This window comes from Peromyscus californicus, unplaced genomic scaffold, assembly GCF_007827085.1.
Source record: "Peromyscus californicus insignis strain IS unplaced genomic scaffold, ASM782708v3 Scaffold_3__1_contigs__length_106647218, whole genome shotgun sequence".
Lineage (NCBI taxonomy): Eukaryota > Metazoa > Chordata > Mammalia > Rodentia > Cricetidae > Peromyscus > Peromyscus californicus.
The window spans coordinates 24,791,329-24,813,136 of record NW_026294551.1 but is presented as its reverse complement, the minus strand read 5'-3'; the positions used below and the strand labels follow the sequence as shown (position 1 = coordinate 24,813,136).

General features: G+C 51.5%; 1 protein-coding gene across 3 annotated transcripts in view; it reads right to left on the bottom strand.

Annotated features, from left to right (window-relative positions):
• Plxdc1 (plexin domain containing 1) overlaps positions 1-21,808 on the bottom strand; it is a 75,314-nt gene that overhangs the window by 23,826 nt on the left and 29,680 nt on the right. For all 3 annotated transcript variants that reach the window (XM_052757494.1, XM_052757495.1, XM_052757496.1), the window contains 7 exons: positions 18,228-18,371; positions 17,885-17,954; positions 17,153-17,275; positions 16,557-16,675; positions 15,261-15,360; positions 2,930-3,025; positions 264-345 (listed from right to left, as the gene is read on the bottom strand). In XM_052757494.1, coding sequence (XP_052613454.1) covers positions 264-345; positions 2,930-3,025; positions 15,261-15,360; positions 16,557-16,675; positions 17,153-17,275; positions 17,885-17,954; positions 18,228-18,371 — 734 coding nt within the window. The remainder of the gene's footprint in view (positions 1-263; positions 346-2,929; positions 3,026-15,260; positions 15,361-16,556; positions 16,676-17,152; positions 17,276-17,884; positions 17,955-18,227; positions 18,372-21,808) is intronic.

The following is a 21,808-nucleotide window of genomic DNA, read 5'->3' as shown; positions in this document are numbered from 1 at the left end:
TGGAGTCTTCAGACAGTCTTCCTGGAGCCTGGCTACCCCAGGCCTTACACCCACACACCCACCTTGATCAGGTACAAGCCTTGAGAGACACTTACTTGTGGCATTCTTGTCCTAGGAGTCAGAGTGGCACTGGGCAGAGAGGCCCTAATGCTGGCAGACAGTGGGCAGTGAGGCCTGAGGCTGTCAGCGGGCCCTGGCTACCCACTGCCCAACCCCACCCTCACCTCCATTCTCAGAAGTCCATGGGTAACCTGGACACAAACCTCTGCAGGACATGGCACCAGCTGCAGTTGAAGGTCAGGTTCGAGGACATGCAGGTGTCGCAGCTCCGATGCTGGAGGCAGGCTGCAAGAGAGGAGGCTGAAGCTGTCAGCATCTTGTCACTGCCTCTCAGGGCAGAGCTCCTGAGTTCCGGGTCCCTCCTGAACTGCAGCGTCTCTGACTTTGGGGACCATTTATGGTCATTATTGTGTCTCTCACTTATGTTGTTGTGTTTTGAGACAATGTCTCTCTCTGTAGTCCTGGCTGTCCAGGAGCTTGCTATGCAGACCAGTCTGCCCTCAAACTCCCGGAAATCCTCCTGCTTCTGCCTCCTGAGTGTGCTGAGATTACTGGAGGAGTTCCTTTTTCCCTTGCTTTCTTCTCTCCGGCCTTCCTGGTCATTGGTCCCTGGGATGGTTGATCTTCACTACCTACTTGACTGGATTTTGAATCACCTAGAAGAAACACCTCTGGGGGCATCTGTGAGGACCCTCCCCAGAGAGGTATAACCCAGAACAGAAGACCCACCCTGAATGTGGTAGGGTAGCACAGCTGGTGAGTTGAAACATCCTGACTGCCCACCCCATGTGAGTTGCTCTCACCACACCCATTTGCCACCACGATGGACTGTGTCCTCAAACTGTGAGCCAAAGTACACCCTTCCTTTCTTTTCTCCCCCCCTCCTCCCCCGAGACAGGGTTTCTCTGTGTAGCTTTGCGCCTGTCCTGGATCTTGCTCTGGAGACCAGGCTGGCCTTGAACTCACAGAGATCTGCCTGCCTCTGCCTCCCAAGTGCTGGGATTAAAGGCGTGCGCCACCACTGCCCGGCTCCCTTCCTTTCTTTTAATTAAAAAAAAAATGTGTATGTGCATTGGTGTTTTGCCATGGGTATCGGCCCCTGGAACTGGAGTTACAGACAGCTGTAAGCTGCCACGTGGGGGCTGGAATTCCTTCAGGCTGCCATTCAGTCATGGGTGGAGCAAACGCCACTACAATCCCGGGTCCTCTGGGAGGGCAGCCCGTGCTCTTAACTGCTGAGCCGTCTCTCCAGCCCCCACTTTTAAAAACTAATGTATTTGTTTTATTTTATGTGCACTGGAGTTTTGCCTGCACGTGTGTCTGGGTGAGGGTGCTGGGTTCCCTGTAACGGGGGTTGTGAGCTGCCACAATTGTGAGTTCTGGGTGCTGGGAATTGAACCCGGGTCCTCTGGAAGAGCAGCCAGTACTATTAACCACTGAGCCATCTCTCCAGCCCCTTCCCTTCCTTTCTTAAGTTTGCTTTTGTCAAGTATTTTGTTACATCAGCAAAAAACCAAAAATATACAAACAAAAAACCAATACAGGCCGTTCATATGTCCTGGGAGTCTGGAGTATATGGAAACCATAGCAGGAGCTTTCCTTACCCCGTTTCACTGGGGAGACTGAGGCTTGGTGGGTCTTGAAGCTAAGAATGGCAGGTCTGGGTTTGAATCAGGGCCCGTCTGAGCCGGCAGTCAGATTGTTCAGTCCTGAGGTCCCACTGCAGATGTCCCTGCCCTGCTCCCAGCCTCCTGCGAGTCTTAGAGATGCACTCCCAGGATGACCCAGTACTACTGGGCCAGTTGAGCCTGGCCTTGGATATTCTTGCTCCTGATTTCTAGGACTTAAGGTTTGATTTCCCCCAAAGACAGTCTCCCTATACAGCCCAAGCTCGCCTTGAACTCAATGTCCTCCTGCCTTAACGTCTCAGAGGGAATTACAGGCCTGCATCACCGTGAGCCCGAGATCTACTCTGATGGTGGTCTTTGGGAAACCCCTACTTTCCAGGCCTTTGGGCTTCCTGCGTGAGTGCAGGATGACTGGGTTGGTGGCTGACTGTGACCTGGGCTGTGTCCTCATCTTCTAATGGCCCTGGGATCTGGGGCCGTTCCTTGTTCTGGGAGAAGACACTTGCCTGAACCAGGCTGAGATGACAGCCAGGACTCATGACAAAATTTTCTTTTTCTTTCTCTGTTATCTATTCCTAGAACTTCCAGGGAAGAGAAAAGTGGCGGCGGGGGCTGGGGCGTGGGTGGTGGGGTTGTACAGGTCACAAGAAATGTCACCGAAGGCCAGCAAATGGTTACAGCTTCAGTTGGCAGCAGGGAGACTCGGGAGACAAGAGAAGGAACAAAACCCTCTGGAAAAATATGAGTCCCAACCTGGCGCAGTAGCACACGCCCGTAGTCCTGGCTCTTGGGGGACAGAGGCAGGAGGATCACCACAAAGGAGAAGCCAGCCTTGGCTCCATAGCAAATTCCATCTCAACCGAGGCCACCCATGAGGCAGCCTCCAGGGACACCTCCTCTAGGGGAAAGATGATCAAAGACTAAGAGATCTATTTCTGGATCCCTGTCCAAGCAGTCTCCAGGCTCAGCTCTGTGGGGTTCAGATATGTATCCCTAGCAATAGATACCATTTGTTAGACACAAACCACGCCCCAGGCCTGGGGTGAGCTGCTCCATGTCTAGGCTGCCATTTTTGTACTCAACTTGGCCTGTGCGGCTCCAGCCCTGACCCCAGCTTGGCAGGATGGGGACATTAGGCCCAGAGAAGTTAGGTGACAGGGATCAGAAGTTGGGCCTGAGATCAGAACCCAGTATTTTTCAGTCTAAAGCATGCTCCAGAGCAGCACACTGCCCCTACTCACTTGGCAATGGGGTGAACTCCACAGCCGATGTGTTGGTGATCTTGCCGGAGTCCAGTTCCACACGATGGTATTCGAAAATGGTCCGTCTCCGAGACTCTGAAGCAGAAGTAGTTTGTCACATCAGGAGCATGTCATAGTCAGAGGGCTCCCAGGCCTGTGCCCAGGACCCCAGCAGATGTTAGCATGCAGCCAGTGAAGGAGAAAGTGAACCTGGCGGCCTGGGATAACGAGGCTGAAGCTACAGGGAGACTACATGTGAGGGGCTGGCCTTGGGAGGAGAGCCTATGTGAAAAGCAGGCTGAACTTGGGGGCCCAGCTGCTCCTGGAGTCAGGACCTAGGGCATCCTCCTCATGCTTGGGTAACTTCACAACTGCTGCTTATAAACTCACAGCACTTGTCCACTCTCTCTCTGTGTCCAGCTCACTCATGTAGACCCCCCTGAAGGGCTGCTTCCTCTGAGCAGCGCTCTGAGGCTGCTTCCTGCTCTGTTCCACTCAGGCCGAGTGCCTTCCCCACACTGCCTTACTAACTTCTAATTGGATGAGTGACGAGTACCTGGCTGTGAACTTGACCACAGTGACTGCTTCGCAAATGTTCACAGACAGATAGGCTACCCTGGCTGACTACACATGCCCCAGCTCTCCCCTCCTGACAGACAGAGGCTTAGGCAAGGTTCAGAGTCCAGAACCAAGTCTAAATCCCACACCTGTCTGTAGACACTTCCCCCAGGCCCTCACAGGCAGGATGCTCCGGACTTACTGGGTGACCTTGGCTAAGTCACTTGATCCTTGGTGTTTTGCTAATGAAGTGGAAAGAGAAACACCTGTCCCAATGCTTTTAAGAGGGACAACTAGAATTTTAGCTGAAAGCTGAGCCTAACCTTGCTGTCTCAAAAGTTCTGGTATCCCGACTGTTACCAGGCTCAGCTAAGAATTATGATCAAGGATGGTTTCCTTCCCACCAAATGACTTTGTCCACACAGTGACAGAGCCAAGGTGCATGCTGGTTCGCTCAACTCCCTTTCCTCCCCATGGAAACAGCATTCCCTTTGGGGCAACTGTGCCCAACTCACATCTACTTATACATGGCCCTGGAGGGAGTCTGCCCTCCCAGGGTCCTGCCTTGCAGTAATTGGCTCAGGGCTGGACCGATATGAGACCTTCTTCAAGCCTTTCCACCTGTGACCTGGAACCATTTTGCTCTCTGATGCAAGCTTGGCTGTTAATGTCTGAAAGTTTCAGTCCCAGGGGGAGAACCAGAGAAGGAAGCCGTTTTGTGGAGAGAAACAGGAAGTACTACTGGTGGTGGTCACCAACCTGCCCTGGCCCTCATCTTTGCCACCCTCAATTCTTCCTGCAGATTCGCTTTAGTATTTCCCCAGTACACCCCCTTTCTGCTTCAGCTAGGAACCCAGAGCAGGCCGAAATACAAGTTTTTCCACTCGGCTCAAGGTGGTTTGAGGAAAACTTCCCAAGATGGCAGAAGAGCGCAGTAGGGAAGAGAGCCTCAGGAGGAAGCGAGCCTGCATGCCGGGAGGGTGAGGAGGCGCCTGTGTTTCAGGCGTGCTTCGTCATGGCTTGTCCTAAACCTCCAAACTGTCCCCACTTACTTAGCCTATGACTAAATCCCAGCTGGTATGCTCGCCCAATCTCAGCACTTTGCTTCGGGGTCACAGAAGCCCCTGCAGCCCCCAAACATTGGAAATCACAGAAGTAGGCGGAGCTGCTCTGGTGTCGGCAGCATCCCGGGCAGACCTGCGCAAGCAGAAGTGATGGCAGAGCTGCAGCCCGGGGCCGCACTCGAGATGCCAGCATGCCCACTCCCAGGTCACCGGGAGGGGCCGGCAGTCACCCAGGGTCTGCCAGGGTCTGCCACTGCCCTGGAATGAAGCTGGGGAGACTGACTGAGACCATGGGGAAAGAGAAACCTTTGCCAGGAGGTGGGCCACACAAGAAGAGGAAAAGATTGCTGCCACTGTGCCCAGGTGACCTTGTTTGAGGGACTTGGGCTCAGGAAGCCACACTGAGAAATGGGACTAGTTAAATAATTCTATTGATTTTTTTTTTTTTTTTTTGAGGCACTGGGTTTTTTGTTTTGGTTGTTTTGTGGTTTTTCTTGAGACAGGGTTTCACTAGGTAGCCTTGACTGGTGGTCTGAAACTCAATCTGTAGACCACACTGACCTTGAACTCACAGAGATCCACCTGCCTCTGCATCCAGAGTGCTGGGTCTAAAGGTGTGCACCACCGCTTGTGTGCTTCTCTTTCCTCTGAGTCCAGCTGAGATTCTGAGGCACTTTCAGCCTCTCCAGACCTCTCAAACTCCACTCTAACCAATGTTTATAAACATGGAGAGGAAGGATGCTCCACTTCTTCCCTTCTCCCTTCCCTCCAGTCTGCTACACACACACACACACACACACACACACACACACACACACACACACACACACGCCAGCATATTTCATATCAAAGAACCTCTACCAGCTTTGGCAGTCCCCTCCCACCTTGGAAGTTGCTGTAACAAAAGAGTCCCCCCACACACAGAGGCCCTGACCATTGGCTAGCAACCTGAACATCCTTTCTGCTTTGCCCTCCTAGCCTCTGCCATCCCCACCACTGCCTGGCCCCCTGGGGACCCTCACCGGAAAGCAGAGCAACAGGAAACACGGGGCTGTCTGCGCTCAGGAGGCAAACGGGTCCCTAAGGACAGTTCAGCGAGCACTGGTCTCAGCAGCTCTCCCTCCCCACCACACTTGCCCCAAGCTCACACATCCTACGGGTCCTCTGGGGCTGTTGGAGGACCTTGACCTTCCTTTCCTGCCAGGGAAGATGACCAACCCAGGCCTGAGGCGCCTTCCTTCCTTGGGGAACTTCTGCTTTGGAAGCAGATGGTTTCTAACGAGACCCAGGCTCCTGCTTCTTCCCTTCCCTCCATCCCAGACGGCTCCTCAGACAAACACTGGGTGGAAGGAAGGGTCCAGACCTCCCAGGGATTACTGCCTAGGCTGTCAGAAGTGACACTCAGATGCCTCGGGCTGAGCTGCAAGGGAGCCAAGACATACTGTCCCGCCATTCATATCACAAGTGGGGAAACTGAGGTGCAGACAGGTTAATCCATAGACAAATAAATTTTTATAACACATTACCAACCAAGCCTAGCCACCGCCTTAGATAGAAAACACCTTCTGCGGTTGAAGAGGAAAATCACACAAGGGCCCAGCACCACCGTGAACGTCTTCGGTTAACTCATCCGGTATGTAGGTGTGGGCACCTGCTAAGTCCTGAGCACCCAGCAACTTGCTGGCCACCCTGGAGCCGGCTCTATCCAGCTCATGTCAGACAGAGCTCCCAGATCTGGACCATCTCATTTGCCCTGGCATCTTTCTGGAGTTCGTGGGCTGATGTCACTGCTCACTGCATTTTAGAGGAAGAAGTGAGAACTGAGTGTATTATCTCCACGTATCATTTGCTCAAAGCCATGTGGCTTTTTTTTTTTTTTTTAAATCCAATGGCCAAACCTAAAACTCAGGTTTCACCTAGGTATCCTGGCATATCCCAGCACTCCGGGAGCTACCCCAGGAGGATTGCTATGAGTGGGAGGGAGCCTAGACTACATAATGAGTACTAGACCAGCAAGGGCTACATAGCAAGGCCTTGTCTCAAGAAACACACAAACCGCCTCAGGTCCCAGGGCTAGGAAAGCTCCAGACCGTCCCCAGAGGTGTGTGTGGTGTGTGTTCAGCAGCCATTGGGGAGGGTGCGTGAGCCCTGGCTGGTTCCTGTGGTGTAAATGCTCTACCACCCGATTTCAGCATCCTTATTGGTGTTTCTAGAAGAGGCAGAAAGGAACATTTGCAGAACTGTCTTTGAAAGTAAACAGTTATACCAGCATCCAAAACCTTGGATGATTGTGTGTTTGTTTTCCTGCTGTCTGAGAGTTTCCACCTGCTGTGATAAAACACAATGACCAAAAGCAACATGAGGAGGAAAGGGTTTATTTCATCTTACACCTTTCGGGTCACATTCCCATCACTGAGAGAAGTCAGGGTAGGAACTAAAAGCAAGACCTGGAGGCAGGAGGCCATGGAGGAGAGCGGCTTACTGGCCTGCTCCCCATGGCTTACTCGACCTGTTTTCTTACAGAACCCAGCACCACCTGCCCAGGGGTGGCCCCAACCACATCAATCGCTAATCAAGAAAATGCAGCCAGGCATAGTGGCGCACGCCTTTAATCCCAGCACTTGGGAGGCAGAGGCAGGCGGATCTCTGTAAGTTCGAGGCCAGCCAGGGCTACATAGTGAGACACTGTCTCAGGAAAAAGAAAAAGAAGGAAGGAAGAGAGGAGGGAGGGAGGAAAGGAAGGAAGGGAGAGAGGAGGGAGGAAGGGAGTGAAGAAGGAAAGAAGAAAGGAAGGAAGAGAGAAAGAAAAGCAAGCAAGCAAGCAAGCGAACTGGAGTTGCCTACAGGCCAATTTTATGGATGCACTTTCTTAGTTAAGAGTCCCTCTTCCCAGATATGTCTAGGTTTGGGTCCAGCTGACAAAAGCTAACCAGCACACCTATTAAACGGCCTTCAGTCTGGGAGAGAAGAGGCCATGGAGGTTCAGAAATGACAGGCGGGAGAGCGAGGTGTGGTGACATGTGACTGCAATATCAGCAGTCCCGAGGCTGAAGCAGGGGGATACTGAGTTTGAGGCTAGACTGGACTACAAAAAGGACCCTGTTTCAAATGAAGAAAAAGTCACTTAGTAACGTCCAGGTGTCTACAGGGGTACCATGGTCCTAAGAGGATGTGTCCCATCAGGAACTGGAAGTGGGCTGGAGAGTTAGCCCAGCAGTTAAGGGGACTTGCTCTCACAAAGGACCTGAGTTTGATTCCCAGCACTCACATGATGGCTAGCAACCACCTAGAACTCCAGTCCCAGGAAATCTAGTGCTCTCTTCTGGCCTTTGAGGACGCCAGGCGTTCATGTGATGTGTATACACACATGCACACAAAACACTCAAACACATAAAATTAAAAAATCCAATTTTTTTAAAAGAACTATGGGAGTGAGCCAGGTATAATGGTGCATATCTTTACTCCCAGCACTTGAGGAGCAAAGGCAGGTGAATCTCTGTGAGTCTGAGGCCAGCCTGGTCTACAGAGTGAGTTCCAGGACAGCCAGGGCTATGTAGAGAGACCTCGTCTCTCAAAAAAACAAACAAGCAAAAAAAAAAAAAACAACAACAACAACAAAACCAAACTATAGGAATGAGGTCTTGTACGTGGGAATGAATCTCTCACTCCTACCAACCCACAATATATCCACTTATGCACACACATACACAGGAAGTACAAATAGTCACCTTCATAGACAAATATGTATGCACATAAATACATGCACACAGATATAATTTTTTTTTTAGTGCAGGGGGCTGAACCTAGGATCCATTCATACTAGGCAAGAACTCTACCACTGGGCTACATCCCCAAACCCACACAGACTAATGGTTGTTTGGGCCAGAGTCTCACATTGTACCAGGCCGCCCTTGAACTCAGGATCCTGAGTGGTAAGATTACAGGCCTAGGTCATCATGCTCAACTTTCCCCATACACACGTCTTTTGCAAGAAGACCCCTAGCCACAGGAAAATGAGATGTTATGAGCAGCAGGGTAAAGGACAATTTCCTGTCATTTATGTGTCTGGAGGGACACAGAGGCCCAGAAGGTGGCTTAAGAGCCTGGGAACATTTAAGTAGAGGATGGAAAATTCTAGTTGGGCTTTTGACAGCTCGGGCCCTGTCCACTCTTCCCAGGAGCCATCTCTCCTAAAGCCACCCCTTTGTACCATGAGGCCTCAAATCTAATGCCAACCTTCCTTTCCTCCTGGCTCCACCCTCAGGGCTCAGCTGATTGTTTCCCTCCCTCAGGCCGAATCACTGGTGCTATCTCACTTGCCACATTGTTCAGTCAATATCTAGATTCCTGTCTCACCCGCTCCTGCTCCTAGACTTCAAGATCCCCAGGACAGCATTAACCCGGCATTTGTCTTTGCCAGTTCCCTGTCAAAGGCCTTCTACCTAACAGGGCTTAGGAAATGGCTGTGAATACATGAACAGATTAAAGATGGCCCTGAAAACCTCATCTGCCTATTAGAATGTCAGCCACAACCCATAGAAAGCCCCTTCACCACAGATCAGGGTGGAAAGCCTCAGAAGGGAAGTCTTCAGATGGCCACAGAAAGTCAGACAGACCCAGGCTGGAGCCCAAAGAAGGCACAGAGCTGAATGTGAGGAATTCCTTACCTACGAAGATGTAGGCCAGCGCTCAGACACGGTCAGAAGGAGGGTGACATGGGACCTGGGCACAGATGGAGACAGGCGCTTGACAAGGAAGCCAAGACCAAGGACATACAATCCACAGCCAGGGAAGGCAGAATGCTGCAAGGCTCCCACTAGAGGGCGGGGCAAAGGTAGGGCTGAGCCCTGGGCTCTGATGCACCCAGGGGATGTGAGATGTCCTTGGGGAACAAGCATAGCCAGTGCCAGTGGGGCAGGGCAGATGAATGGTAGTGTGGAGGAGTGTGTGAGGTGATGCTCAGAAATCTGTCTTGAATGGAAAAGACTGGCCACTTCAAGTGTCACCTTGTACCTGTTTGCGTGTATGACTTTGGTATATTTTTATTTTATTTTATTTTTATTTTTATTTTTATTTTTTGGTTTTTCGAGACAGGGTTTCTCTGTGTAGCTTTGCGCCTTTCCTGGAACTCACTTGGTAGCCCAGGCTGGCCTCGAACTCACAGAGATCCGCCGGCTTCTGCCTCCCGAGTGCTGGGATTAAAGGCATGTGCCACCACCACCCGGCTATATTTTTATTTTTCATTTGTTTGTTTGTTTGTTTTCCCGGAGCTAAGGACCAAACCCAGGGCCTTCCTTGTGCTTGCTAGACAAGTGCTCTACCACTGAGCTTAATCCCCAACCCCTGCACTTTTATTTTTATAAACAGAATCCATACTGGAGTCATTTGTCTTTGGATTATTACACCAACATGTGGGGCTCACCCAGGGACAATGACATCCATCTGCATGGCCAGCTTTCTGGAACCAGGATGGGGACAGTCTCCAAGCCACACTTCCGGCAGTTTGAGATGTTCTGTTTGGTCTGATTCAACTTTCCAAGATCCAGAAACACTGAGGTCCACAGAAAGCCTGCTGCCCCATCCAGATCTGATACTGGCTCAGAGGAGAGGGTCACATGTCCCGTTTTGTTCTCACCCCTGCCACCAGCAGGCCAGCATGGCTCCTGCTAGAGTCAGGAGTGGTAGTGTACACCTGTAATTCTAGGACTGGGGAGGTGGAGGCGGGAGGGTCAAGAGCTCCGGGGTGCCTTCCACTATGTAAAATTCAAGGGGAGCCTGGGCTACATTCGATTCTGTCTCAGAAGGAGAAAAAGGAAGAGGAGCAGGGAGGAGAGAAGAGAGGGAGAGAGAAAAGGGAAGAGGGAGAAGGAAGAGGAGAAGGATCACTACTAGTAGATACTGAAAGGTCCAGTCACAAAAGTCACCCCAAAATGTTGTAACCAGTATTTAGAAATGTGCAATGGTAGGTCTCCAGATATCCATCCACCCATCCATCATCCATCCATCCATCCATCCATTATCCATCCATCCATCCATCATCCATCCATCTATCCACCCACTTACCTGTCCATCCATCTATCCACCCACTCATCTATCCATCATCCATCCATCCATCATCCTCCATCCATCCATCCATCCTCCATCATCCACCCATCCATCTATCCATCATCTATCCATCCATCCATCTATCATCCATCCATCCATCATCCATTCACCCACCCACTCACCTATCCATTCATCATCCATCCACCCACTCATCCATCCATCCATCCATCCACCCACTCACCTATCCATCCATCCATCATCCATCCATCCACTCATCCATCCATCATCTATCCATCCATCCATTCATCCATCCATCATCCATCATCTATCCATCCATCCATTCATCCACTCACTCACCTGTCCATCCATCCATTCACCCACTCACTCACCTGTCCATCATCCATCCATCCATCCATCCATCCATCCATCCATCCATCTATCCATCTACCTGTTCCTTTACTCACTTGGTTATTTAGTCAATAATCAGGATTAGAACCCTGGCAGAAAACCCTGAGGAACTTTCAGCTCAGGGCAGGAAGCAGAGCAGGTCTTCATCATTGCAAAGAAAGGGCAGAAAATGAAAACACAAGACTCCAGGGGCCAAGTGCGGGGAACACAGGATGAAAGTGGAAGAGTGGATGAAGGGCCCTCGGGGGAAAACTGGCCAAGGAAGAGCACTTTAAAAATACTTTAAGGGGTTGGGGATTTAGCTCAGTGGTAGAGTGCTTGTCTAGCAAGCGTAAGGGCCTGGGTTCGGTCCTCAGCTCCGGACAAAACAACAACAACAACAACAACAACAACAACAACAACAACAAAAAACCACTTTAAATAGTCAGTCAGTGGTGGCGCACACCTTTGATCCCAGCACTTGGGAGACAGACGCAGGTGGATCTCTGCAAGTTTGAGGCCAGACTGGTCTACAGAGTGAGTTTCAGGACAGCTTAGGCTACACAGAGAAACCGTCTTGAAAAACAAAACAAAACAACAACAACAAAAAAGAATATTTTTCTCTGTCTTCCTCCCTGTTCTTTCTGAAACAGGGGCTCATGTACTCCAGAAAGGCCTGGGACGACTCACAATGCAGCTGAGGATGACCCTGAACTAATCATCCTCTTGGACTACAGGAGCACAGCATCACATGAGGCTCTCTCTATGAAGGATCCTTTATCAGGGGAGTAAGAAGTCAAAATGGGCCAGATTTGGTGGCTAATCCTCCTCCCACATCCTCTTTGGCTGGTCCCTCTCCCTTCTACAGCCAGCTCTGAGGCCTCCACCTCCTTCATGGCCGCCTGGCGCAGAGATATGGCACATGCTTCTGACACACATCTGGCCTCAAGGCAGCTTTGGAAAGGAAATTCTGGGAAAGGAGGACCAGCGTTCTAGGGCCATCTGAGGCCAGTCAGGTGCCATCCAGAGTTCACATTACAATCTGGAGCCCTGGATAATCTGGACTTCAGTAATTGATTCCACTAATTCACAATATGTCAGTTTTGACAATTACATGAAAAAAAAATTTTTTTTCAAGACAGAGTTTCTCTGTGTAACACCCCTGGCTGTCCTGAAACTCTCTCTGTATACCAGGCTGGCCTCGAACTCAAAGATCTGCCTGCTCTGCCTCCCGAGTGGCTGGGATTAAAGGCCTGTGCCACCAAGGTACAGCAAAATAAAGTTTCTTAAGACAAGTGAAAGGGCAGGGTGTGTGGAACACGCCTTTGATCCCAGCAGTACAGAGGCAGAGGCATGTGAATCTTTGAGTTCAAGGCCAGCCTGGTCTACAGAGAGAGTTCCAGGACAGCCAGGGCTGTTACACAGAGAAACCCTGACTCCAAAAACAAAACCAAACAAAAACCACCACCAACAAAAGACAAGTGAAGGGAATCACATTTGGCACTACCTCCAGCCAAATGAAGAGCACTGCGGCCAGCATGGAGGATCTGAGCACCTCTGCCAGCAGATGCTGCTGACACCCACAGCTTTTCTCTGCATCACAACGCTCTGCAGACTCTGATCACGGTGTGAACAATCGTTTGGGTAAGGGAGTGATGGTAAGAAGCCTGGCTGTGTCCAGCAATCTCCCCTGGTCCCGCCCTAAGACCTCTGCCATCTTACTCGGCAGACAGAAGGACTCAGTGGCTGGCACATTTTTTGCTGTTGCTGTTTGTTTTGCTTTATTATATTCCATTTTGGGGGGGTGGGGGTGCGGGGAGGTGCATGCGTTTGTGTGAATGAGTAGGCCAGAGGTCGATGCCAGCATCTTCCTCCATTGCTCTCTACCTCAGTTTTTGAGACTTAGTTTCTTGCTGAACCTGGAGCTCAATGATTAGGTAGGCAAGACTAGCTGCCATCAAGTTCAAAAGTGTCTGCCTCCTCAGTGCTACAACTACAGGCATGTGCCACCATGGTGGGGGGAGGAGCTTACGTGGATGCTGGGCATCTGAACTCAGGTTCTTACACTAGCTCGTAGGTAAGCATTTACCAATTGAGTCATTGCCTAGACTACTTGGTTTTTTGTTGTTTGTTTGTTTTTTGTTTTTGTTTGTTTGTTTGTTTTGAGACAGCATCTCTTGTAATCCAGCCTGGCTTTGAACTCCTTAATCCTCCTGCCTCCACTGCCAGAGTGCTGACATTGCAGACAGACATGTGTCGCTATACCCAGAAGGCTGGAGAATCTTCAATACAAGGAAAACTGAATTCCACTCTGTATCATCCCAGACAGGAAAGAGCTGAACATGGGCACAGGACAGAAGAGGTCTCCCATTCTGGGCTCGGACAGTGGGATATCCATGGAAACAATACTCTGCAGACCACAGTGCTCTCCCTGAAGCGGTTCACTGCTACTCAAAGTAATCCAAGTAATTCCCTGCTTACTAAGCGGAACAGACTTAAAGGATTCTGACTTCTCAGCCTTTGAAGAGCCATCACTTCGGAAAGCAGGGGCTGTGACTTACTATTTTTTGTGATACAAGAGAGTGAGCCCAAGGCCTTGCACATGTTACGTGGCCCACTTTAAAGCTTAGTGAAGACCTGGGCAGTGGTGGCACATTCCTTTAATCCCAGCCCTCGGGTGGCAGAGGCAGGTGGATCTCTGTGAGTTCAAGCCCAGCCTGGTCTACAAAGCAAGTTCCAGGACAGCCAGGGCTGTCACAAAGAGAAACCCTGTCTCGAAAAACCAAAACAAAACCTCAGTGCAGGCCAGGATACTGCCTCAGAAAAATGCACCAATGAGTCTCTCACTATTGACAGTAGATGGAGCCTGGGGCCTTGCACTTGCTCTACCACTGAGCCACACTCCCAGTCCCCCTCCAGCTGTTCTAACAGACACACCCCAGTGAGCTGCACTCATTGGCGACCAGCTCCGAGTCTAGTATTTACGATTTGAACTGGGAATTAAATGACAGTGGGACCTGCACAGAGTCACACAATGTGGGGAGCCACACACTTCAGCTTTAGGAAGTTCAAAAATAGCTCCCTACACATTCAGCAAAGACTGGAGACAGCCGGGCAGTGGTGGCGCACGCCTTTAATCCCAGCACTCGGGAGGCAGAGCCAGGCGGATCTCTGTGAGTTCGAGGCCAGCCTGGACTACCAAGCGAGTTCCAGGAAAGGCGCAAAGCTACACAGAGAAACCCTGTCTGGAAAAAAACAAACAAACAAAAAGACTGGAGACAGTCCTCCATGAAAAACAGAAGATCCTATTATAACATGACAAAGGGACAGGGGCTTGGTGGAAGTGAGTGCTTGTGAACAACCATGGACACAGGAACTCTAAAGAGTCCATGGATGCTGAGGGTTTGGTGGTTAGTCTCCATCATCAAATTCATTAGATTTTGGATCCCCCAGGAGAGACATCTCCAAAGGGCTTTTCCAGCGAGGGTCAGCTGAGGAAGGGCCTGGCATACGGTGGTGTTATCCATGGACGAGGGACTGTGCTGGTGGAAGTCCCACCTCTCTGCCCAGACCCTGTCCCTCAGAAAGTCCCGCCAAACATGGCTCCTCCCCCAGAGACGCTCAAGACCACTCCCACAGGGTATTTAAACTGCCCTCCAGAAAACAGACAGGTGGTTTTTGGGTCTCTCATCCCTGTCTCTTCTCTGGAAGGAAGGATAATCACCTAGGAGCACTTTATCCATTAAACCGGGGCTTTTTCTAATTTGGTCTGATTTGGATTGTTGTGTCGGTGGAGAGGCCTGTCTGGGTGCAAAAACTTTTCAGGGACCAAGACTGAACACCAGCATTCACCTCTCTCTGCTTCCTGACTACACTCAGATTCCTCACCTTCCTCACCACATGGAGTGTATGTGCGCCAGAACAACCCCAAATTCCTTAAATTGTCTTCATTGGTGTTTAGGTGGAAGCCCCATCTCAGCCCCATCTCTCTCTCTCCAGACCCTGCCCCTGAGAAAGCCTGCCAAGCGGCGGCTCCTCCCCCTGAGATGAGATCACGGCTACAGGGTATTTAAGACCTGGCCTATAGACCTGCTGGGTGGGTTCTCCTCTTCCCCTGGGACCACCCAGGAATGCTTTGCTCAGATTAAACCTGGACTTATTAATTTGGCCTGATCTGACTTGTTGCACTACCGGGGGATATTTTACTTATCAGCTGGGTATTTTGTCATAGGAAAGGGAAAAGTCGCTAACACAGAGGTAACTGTGTGGGGACTCACCTGGCACCTCTGGGGATGAATTGAGAATCATGAAGGCATCTGACAGGCCTGCCTTGACAGGGTGCTGGGCAGAGCTGATTTCCAGGACAGCCATAGGGATCTGCAATGGGAAGAAGAGGCACCGGCCATCCACCCGGAACCCTCTGCAGCCACAAAGTCCCCACTCAAAGCTCCACAGCCAGCTGTCTGCTCAGCACTTGAGGACTCGAACCCCTGGAGTCAAGTCCTAGGACTCCTGCACTTAGTCCTCCATGGACCCTCTGGCTCCACCCAGGCCGGAAGTCGCCCTCGGCCTCTCCCTTTCTCTTCTCTCTACTTTCCCTCTTCTCAGCCATCTCCAAATACTGTGAGTTAACCCAGTGGCTCCTATATCTGTCTGGTTCTCTCATCTCCCTTCTCCAAGCTGTATCACGTCCCTAGACCATCTCCCAGCATTCCCTTAAATCTTCAACAATCTGTCCTCCGCTCAGGAGCCACAGTAGCCTTTTCCAAAGGTGCATCTGGTTGTTCCGTGTGCCATCCTGTCCCCCCACTCTCCACTCCAGAAAAGCCACCTTCATCTAGTGCTTTGTATAAACCATGCTCTGTCCTGCCACAGACCTCGGCATGCCATTCTCTCCTCCACGTGGTTGTGTGGTTGGAAAGAAAATGACCCCCAAAGGGAATGGCACTGTTAGGAGGTGTGGCCTTGTTGCAGGAAGTGTGTCATTGTGGAGGCGGGCTTTGAGGTCTCATATATGCTCAAGTCACGCCCAGTGAGACAGACCACTTCCTGTTGCCTGTGAGTCAAGATGTAGAACTCTCAGCTCCTTCTCCAGCACCATGTCTGCCTGCATGCTGCCTTGGTTCCCACCATGACGATAACGGACTAAACCTCTGAACTGTAATTGAGCCACCACAATGAAATGTTTTCCTTTAGAAGAGTCGCCATGGTCATGGTGTCTTTTCACAGTGATAGAAACCCTAAGTAAGACGGTGCTTCATTCTTTTCTTTCCTTCCTTCACTCCTGTTCATCCTGCAATTTTCAACCCTTTTCCTCAGGGAAGCTTCCCCTGGCCTCTGACAACGTGAAGATCCCCACAGCAGGCTTTTAGCACCGGAAGCCTTTATGCAGGGGCACTATAATCTGACTGGCACTTCCATATTGGTCTTTGTAACCATCTCTCTCAATCTGCATAAGCACCAAGTCCACAGATAAGCCCAGAGCTGTCTTGGCACCGAGTCCAGTGCCCAGCACACTGCAGATTATCCATAAAGATTTGCTGGATAAATGGGAGGCTCTAGAGCGTGCTCACCTCTTTGTAGCCGAAGACAATGCGGCCATCTTGATGAAGGGCTGCCTGGAATGTGAAGCTGCCCCTGTCCTCTCGGCCTTGGAGGTAAACATGGTCCCACTGAACCACAAAGACTGTCCCTGAGGAGAACAGAGACCTGGCTGAACAGGGAGTCAGTGCAGGGGGACCCAGCAGACGTGGTAGTCAGAGACAAGGGGCCATTTGTGAGTTTGAGAAGCAGGAACGGGACAACCCACACCACTAGTCTGGTTTCCGAGCTACAGAGGCCCCCGAAGATCCTGTTCCTGCCCCAGTTGCTCATCTCCTACTGTGTGCGTACCCCTTCTTCCTTGCCTATCCTGACCCCTGGAGACAAAATGGAAAATGGAAATGTCTGTCTCCTGGGGGGGTGGGGCTGACGAGAGTGAGAAGTAGTGGAGGTTCCCGAGAAAGCTTTCGTCTCTTCATCTGGCTCAACGGTCCCCTTCTTACAGTGAGAAAACAGCCTGGGGTGGGATGGAAAGGTGGTTGTCTGCCTGTGTGACTGTGGGCCCAGGAAGGGGTTAGGCCGGGACCCCCCAGTGCAAGGTGAACTATCCTCTGAGATCGGACCTCACCATTGTCAAAGTAAGCAACTGTGGAGTTGTCAGAGTAGCCAGGGTTGAAGTTGGCCATCAGGGGCGCCACATACTGAGTAGCTGTGAGCATCCGGTGGAGCACGTCGCCCATGAAGATAAAGCCTGTGGGAGAGAGGTTTGGATGCATTACTAGATATGACTCAAGGGGCTGCCTCCAGGGCTGCCCACTCCCACAGGCAGGGGCTAGACGTGAGCCTTGTGGTCTTATCCCCTCCCCACCCGGCGGGCTCTGGACTTGGTGAGATAGAAAAATGGCCCAGACTAGAGAATGCTTGTCCCTTGTCTCTGGGTAGGGGAAGGAAGAGGAAGTGAGTCCCATCTTCCCCAGTTTCAGGGAAAATAGGAAATAGAATGAAAGTAACAGGAATCAAAGAGACTCCTCGTATCCACAGGGCCCTGGTCCTTGCTTCCTCAGGCTCAGACTCAGAAGTGGAGATCCCAGAGCTATGCAGACTGACTGTGTTGGTCCAGCGGGATGGATGCGTGCGCATGCACGCACACACACACGCACGCACGCACGCACGCACGCAGGCAAGCACACACACACACCACACACCAGTCACCGGATTTGAGTGGGACATTCAAGATATTCCCTGACTGCCTCCTCAGCCCACCTATCCTCCTGTCTCCAGTGAGTCCCTCAAGAGCCTCCCTGAGTCAGGCTGAGACCTCCAAGCGCCCTCCCCTCAACCTCACTGGCTTTTTCCTTACCTCCAGTTGCTATGGTGATCTGCCGCAGAGGATGCCCGTAGAAAGGGAAATCAAAGGACAAGACCACTCTCTGCAGGGACAGGAGAGAGTCCCCATGGGTAGAGCTGCCAGCCAAATACTGGTCACCCTCCCTGCTCCAGATTTGTCTGAACAACATGGGCATAAGCATATCCAGGGTAGGCCCCTTAGGACTACAGCAGAGTACGCGCACTGAGCATTCTCTGACCGTACCTACCCCAGATCACAAACCTCAGGCCATAACCATGTCCACATCCAGGCAGTCAATGCTGGCCTAGCCCCCAGCCTCCCAGCCCAGGCTGTCCTGCTAGGCCTAGGCACTCACCGAAGCCTGCCGGTGAGAGCTTGAGAGGATCCTGTGGACCTTCACGTGGCTCCGGTTGGCTACGGCTATGTCCACCCACAGATCCTGGCTGCGACGCTCACCAGGACCATAGACACGGGACACATAGTAGTTGTGGTTGTCTTCCTGTGGGGACAGAGAGAGAGCCCATGGGAGGTGTGATGAGCCAGGTAAGCTGGGCACCACTCTCCGCCCCTCCCTACCCAGACTTCCCCCAGATCCTCCTGGCCCAGAGCACTGGACCCACTGCTTTCAGCCTGGGAGCTTCCGGAACAACCCTGGAGAGCACGGTCCTGCACCATTCCTCACAGGTTTGGCCCTAGCCAAATCCACAGGAGCTCCATTTGGGCTCAGCTCTGTCCTGCCCAGACAAGCCAGAGGCTTATCCTGTAACCCTGGATGTTTCAGATGACAAAGGCCAAGTTCAACATTGGAGACAGGATGGAGAAAACCACAGATAAAGCCTTTGTCTAAAAGGAGCGTGCTGAGACCACAGGGGATGCAGAATTGCTGACCTGCCCTAAGAAAAAAGAGAAAAACATCTACAACAACTAGGTCTTAGATGACTAAGGGAGAAGGCGGTTTCTGGTCTGTTGGAGGAGACAGGACACAGGCACAGGAACACTCAGTCGTGGGCATGAACAGAGTAGAGAGCAGGCAGCTGCACTCTGATTGCGTCACCAGATGGAGAGAAGGATGAGAGAAGCGAGGAGTCCCTCACGGGATAATTTTGCATCTCCCTGTATGGCTGATGGGGATGCCACAGCCGGCTGGGTTCATTCCACAGCCTCCCTCGGAGGAGCATCTGGGGCCAGGGCTTATAGCAGGGCAGGGAAGGGGCTGGCAGAAAGAATGGGAAAGCCAGCAAGCAGGACTGTGTCTCAGCACTTCCTGGAGCTGGCCCAAGAGCACCTCACAGAAGGCTAGTGGCAGCAGCAGGAAGGTCAGAGGCTCTGGAGGCTGCCTCGGGCACAGTGATGTCCTGGGCATCACGGATCGTTAATCAGGCTGCCGACAGCAGAGCAAACCATGTTCTTCCTGTCGAGCTGCCAACTGCCCAGCCAGCCCTTGGCCTGAGCCCAGTAGGAGCAGGGAGCTGGGGCCCTGATCACTGCATGCCTACACACCAGCAGACTATGATTCTGATGAGTGACACTCTCTGAACACATTTTTGGAGACTTAGGGTTGGGGTGGGCTTGGAGAGAGAAGTAAAGGAACATGGGAAGTTCTGCTGGGACCACCTGCTATTGCAAGTCTACAGCTGGTTGCTCTATATTCCCGTCTCAAACAAAACAGTTTAATAAAGGCCAGCTTTGGGCTGTCACTCCTGCATGAGTGACTGCCGGGAGTCACCAGGAGCTAAGAAGCTTCAAGAACAGGCCCTTCCCAGGGCCTCCAGAGGGAAAGTGGCTTCAGTCTCTAGGCATGAGGGAGGAGAAATGGAATAATACTTTCTTGTGGCCGAAAATGAATTCAGGTGCCCACAGCTGAGTGCCGCTCGGGCTCAGTGGGGACAACCTGGAGCTGTTTACCACTCTCCCTGTCACCCCCTGCTTAGGACACCATGGCGTCCAGCTAAAGAGAATGAATGTCAGGCCTCTTACCACAGTGCACAAGGCCCTGTGGGGCAGAATCTGCCCAGCCAACATCCACTCCCAACTCCTCTCTCCTAAGGGAACATTGCAGGAAGTAACACATCCCACCTCCACCAACAAAACAGAAAACCAACACCTGGCGGTTGAGGTTCTGATGGAGTCTTCTGAAAGGAATCCAATAGCTTGTCCCCGTTAGTTTTTCCCTTTTCCTTGTCCTATCGGACGTGCAGCCATGATGGCTGGATCTCCAGCAACCACATTGTAAACTTAAGGCAAGCACCACATCATAAGGATGGAGAAGAACAGAGCTGGACGGGGCCCAGATCTTTGATGTCTTGTTGGAAGGATGTCCCTTAAGTCTCTGATGCCTGTCACCTAAACAAACCCTTACAGATGGTGGTGGTCTGAGCCCCTCCCCTCCCCCATCCCTGTACCTTCCTTTCTCTCCCTGTTTCCTGGGTTCCCATCTGTTGGGTTTCTCTCTGTTCTGGAAGTCATCAAGTCTGCCTTGGGGCCTTGGTGACTCCCGTCCTTAAAAATTTTTTCCCATGATCCTTTCAAAAGATGGCTCCTCACCCAGGCCTGTTACACATGCCTGGAATCCCAGAACTAAGGTAATCATCAACTACAAGTGAGGTCGAGGCTAGTGTGGGCTACATGAGACCCTGTCTGGGGTGAGGGCAGAGTACTTGACGCCTCAGTGAGGGGTCACTCCCTAAGAAGCCATTCCACACCCTGAGTCTCTCCCTCAGAGCTATCTTACCTGGCTTCTTCAAGTTTTCTTTCATTAAGATTTACTTACTTCATATGTGTGAGTGTTTTACCTGCATGTATGTGTTTTGTCTGCAATGTATGTCTGTGTACCATGTGTGTGCCTGGTGCCTGAAGAGGCCAGAAAAGGATATCAGATCTCCGGCAACTAGAATTACAGACTATTGGAAGCTGTCATGTGGGTGCTGAGAGTTGAACCTGGGTCCTCCAGAAGAGCAGCTGGTGCTCTTAACCGCTGAGCCAGCTCTCCAGCCCCCCTTACCTGACTTTTATACCCATAAGACACAAGTTCCCCGAGGGCAGGGTCTGCACTCCCCTCCAGAGCTCTGTCCCAGAGCAGGGCTTACTGAGCAGAGTCCAGACACGGGACACAGTTCAAGGCCTGCATAAGCGCCGTCTGTCTTACAGCTTCTGTCATTGGTTCTGAACACAGATGGCGTTACCAAGCGCGACAGCAGGAGAAAACAGGGGTCTTAGGGACTTGAGCCCCACCCCCTCCCGGGAACCTGAGCACCCAGGCTGAAGATGGCACTGTGGCTGAGGGACGCATCGGTTTAGTCAGCCTGCTTCCTGGGACTCACAAGGTAAGAGCGTCCCTAAACCTGGGAGAGAAGCTGCGACTCTCTGACAAACAGAAGCCAACACGTCTCTTGTTTCCTCCTGTAGAGAGTGGATTCTTGGAACGTGTCTGGCTGGTCCTTGCTCTGAGTCCTGTGCATCATGTAACAACCCATGGCACAGTCGAAAGGCCCTGCTGGCGCTGGTCAGCTAAGGAGCCAGGTGACAGCCCAACTCCCAGCTGCAGCATTTGAGGGAGGTGCATGGGCTTATCGACATCTCTGAGATGACAAAGATTGCATCTGTTCAAATTCAAGGGCAGTTTGCATTTAAGGATCTGTCACCTGTAAGTCTGTCCTGTCCTGTCTAGTTGCTAATAACAGGACAGGCTGGGTAAGTGTAGCTCAGGGTCTGCTCCAGCTTGGAGGGGCAGCACCTGATGATGGCTTTCTTGCTGGCAGATCCTGAAGCAATGCAGGCCACCAGAACATAGACACAAAGGGAACATGTACATGTGCTTCACATGCACCCACACTCCAAGTCACAATGCACATACACACAGCACATGTGTGCATGCACATATAGGCACAGACATACATGTACCTGTATGGAAACAAACACATGCACGAAGACACATGT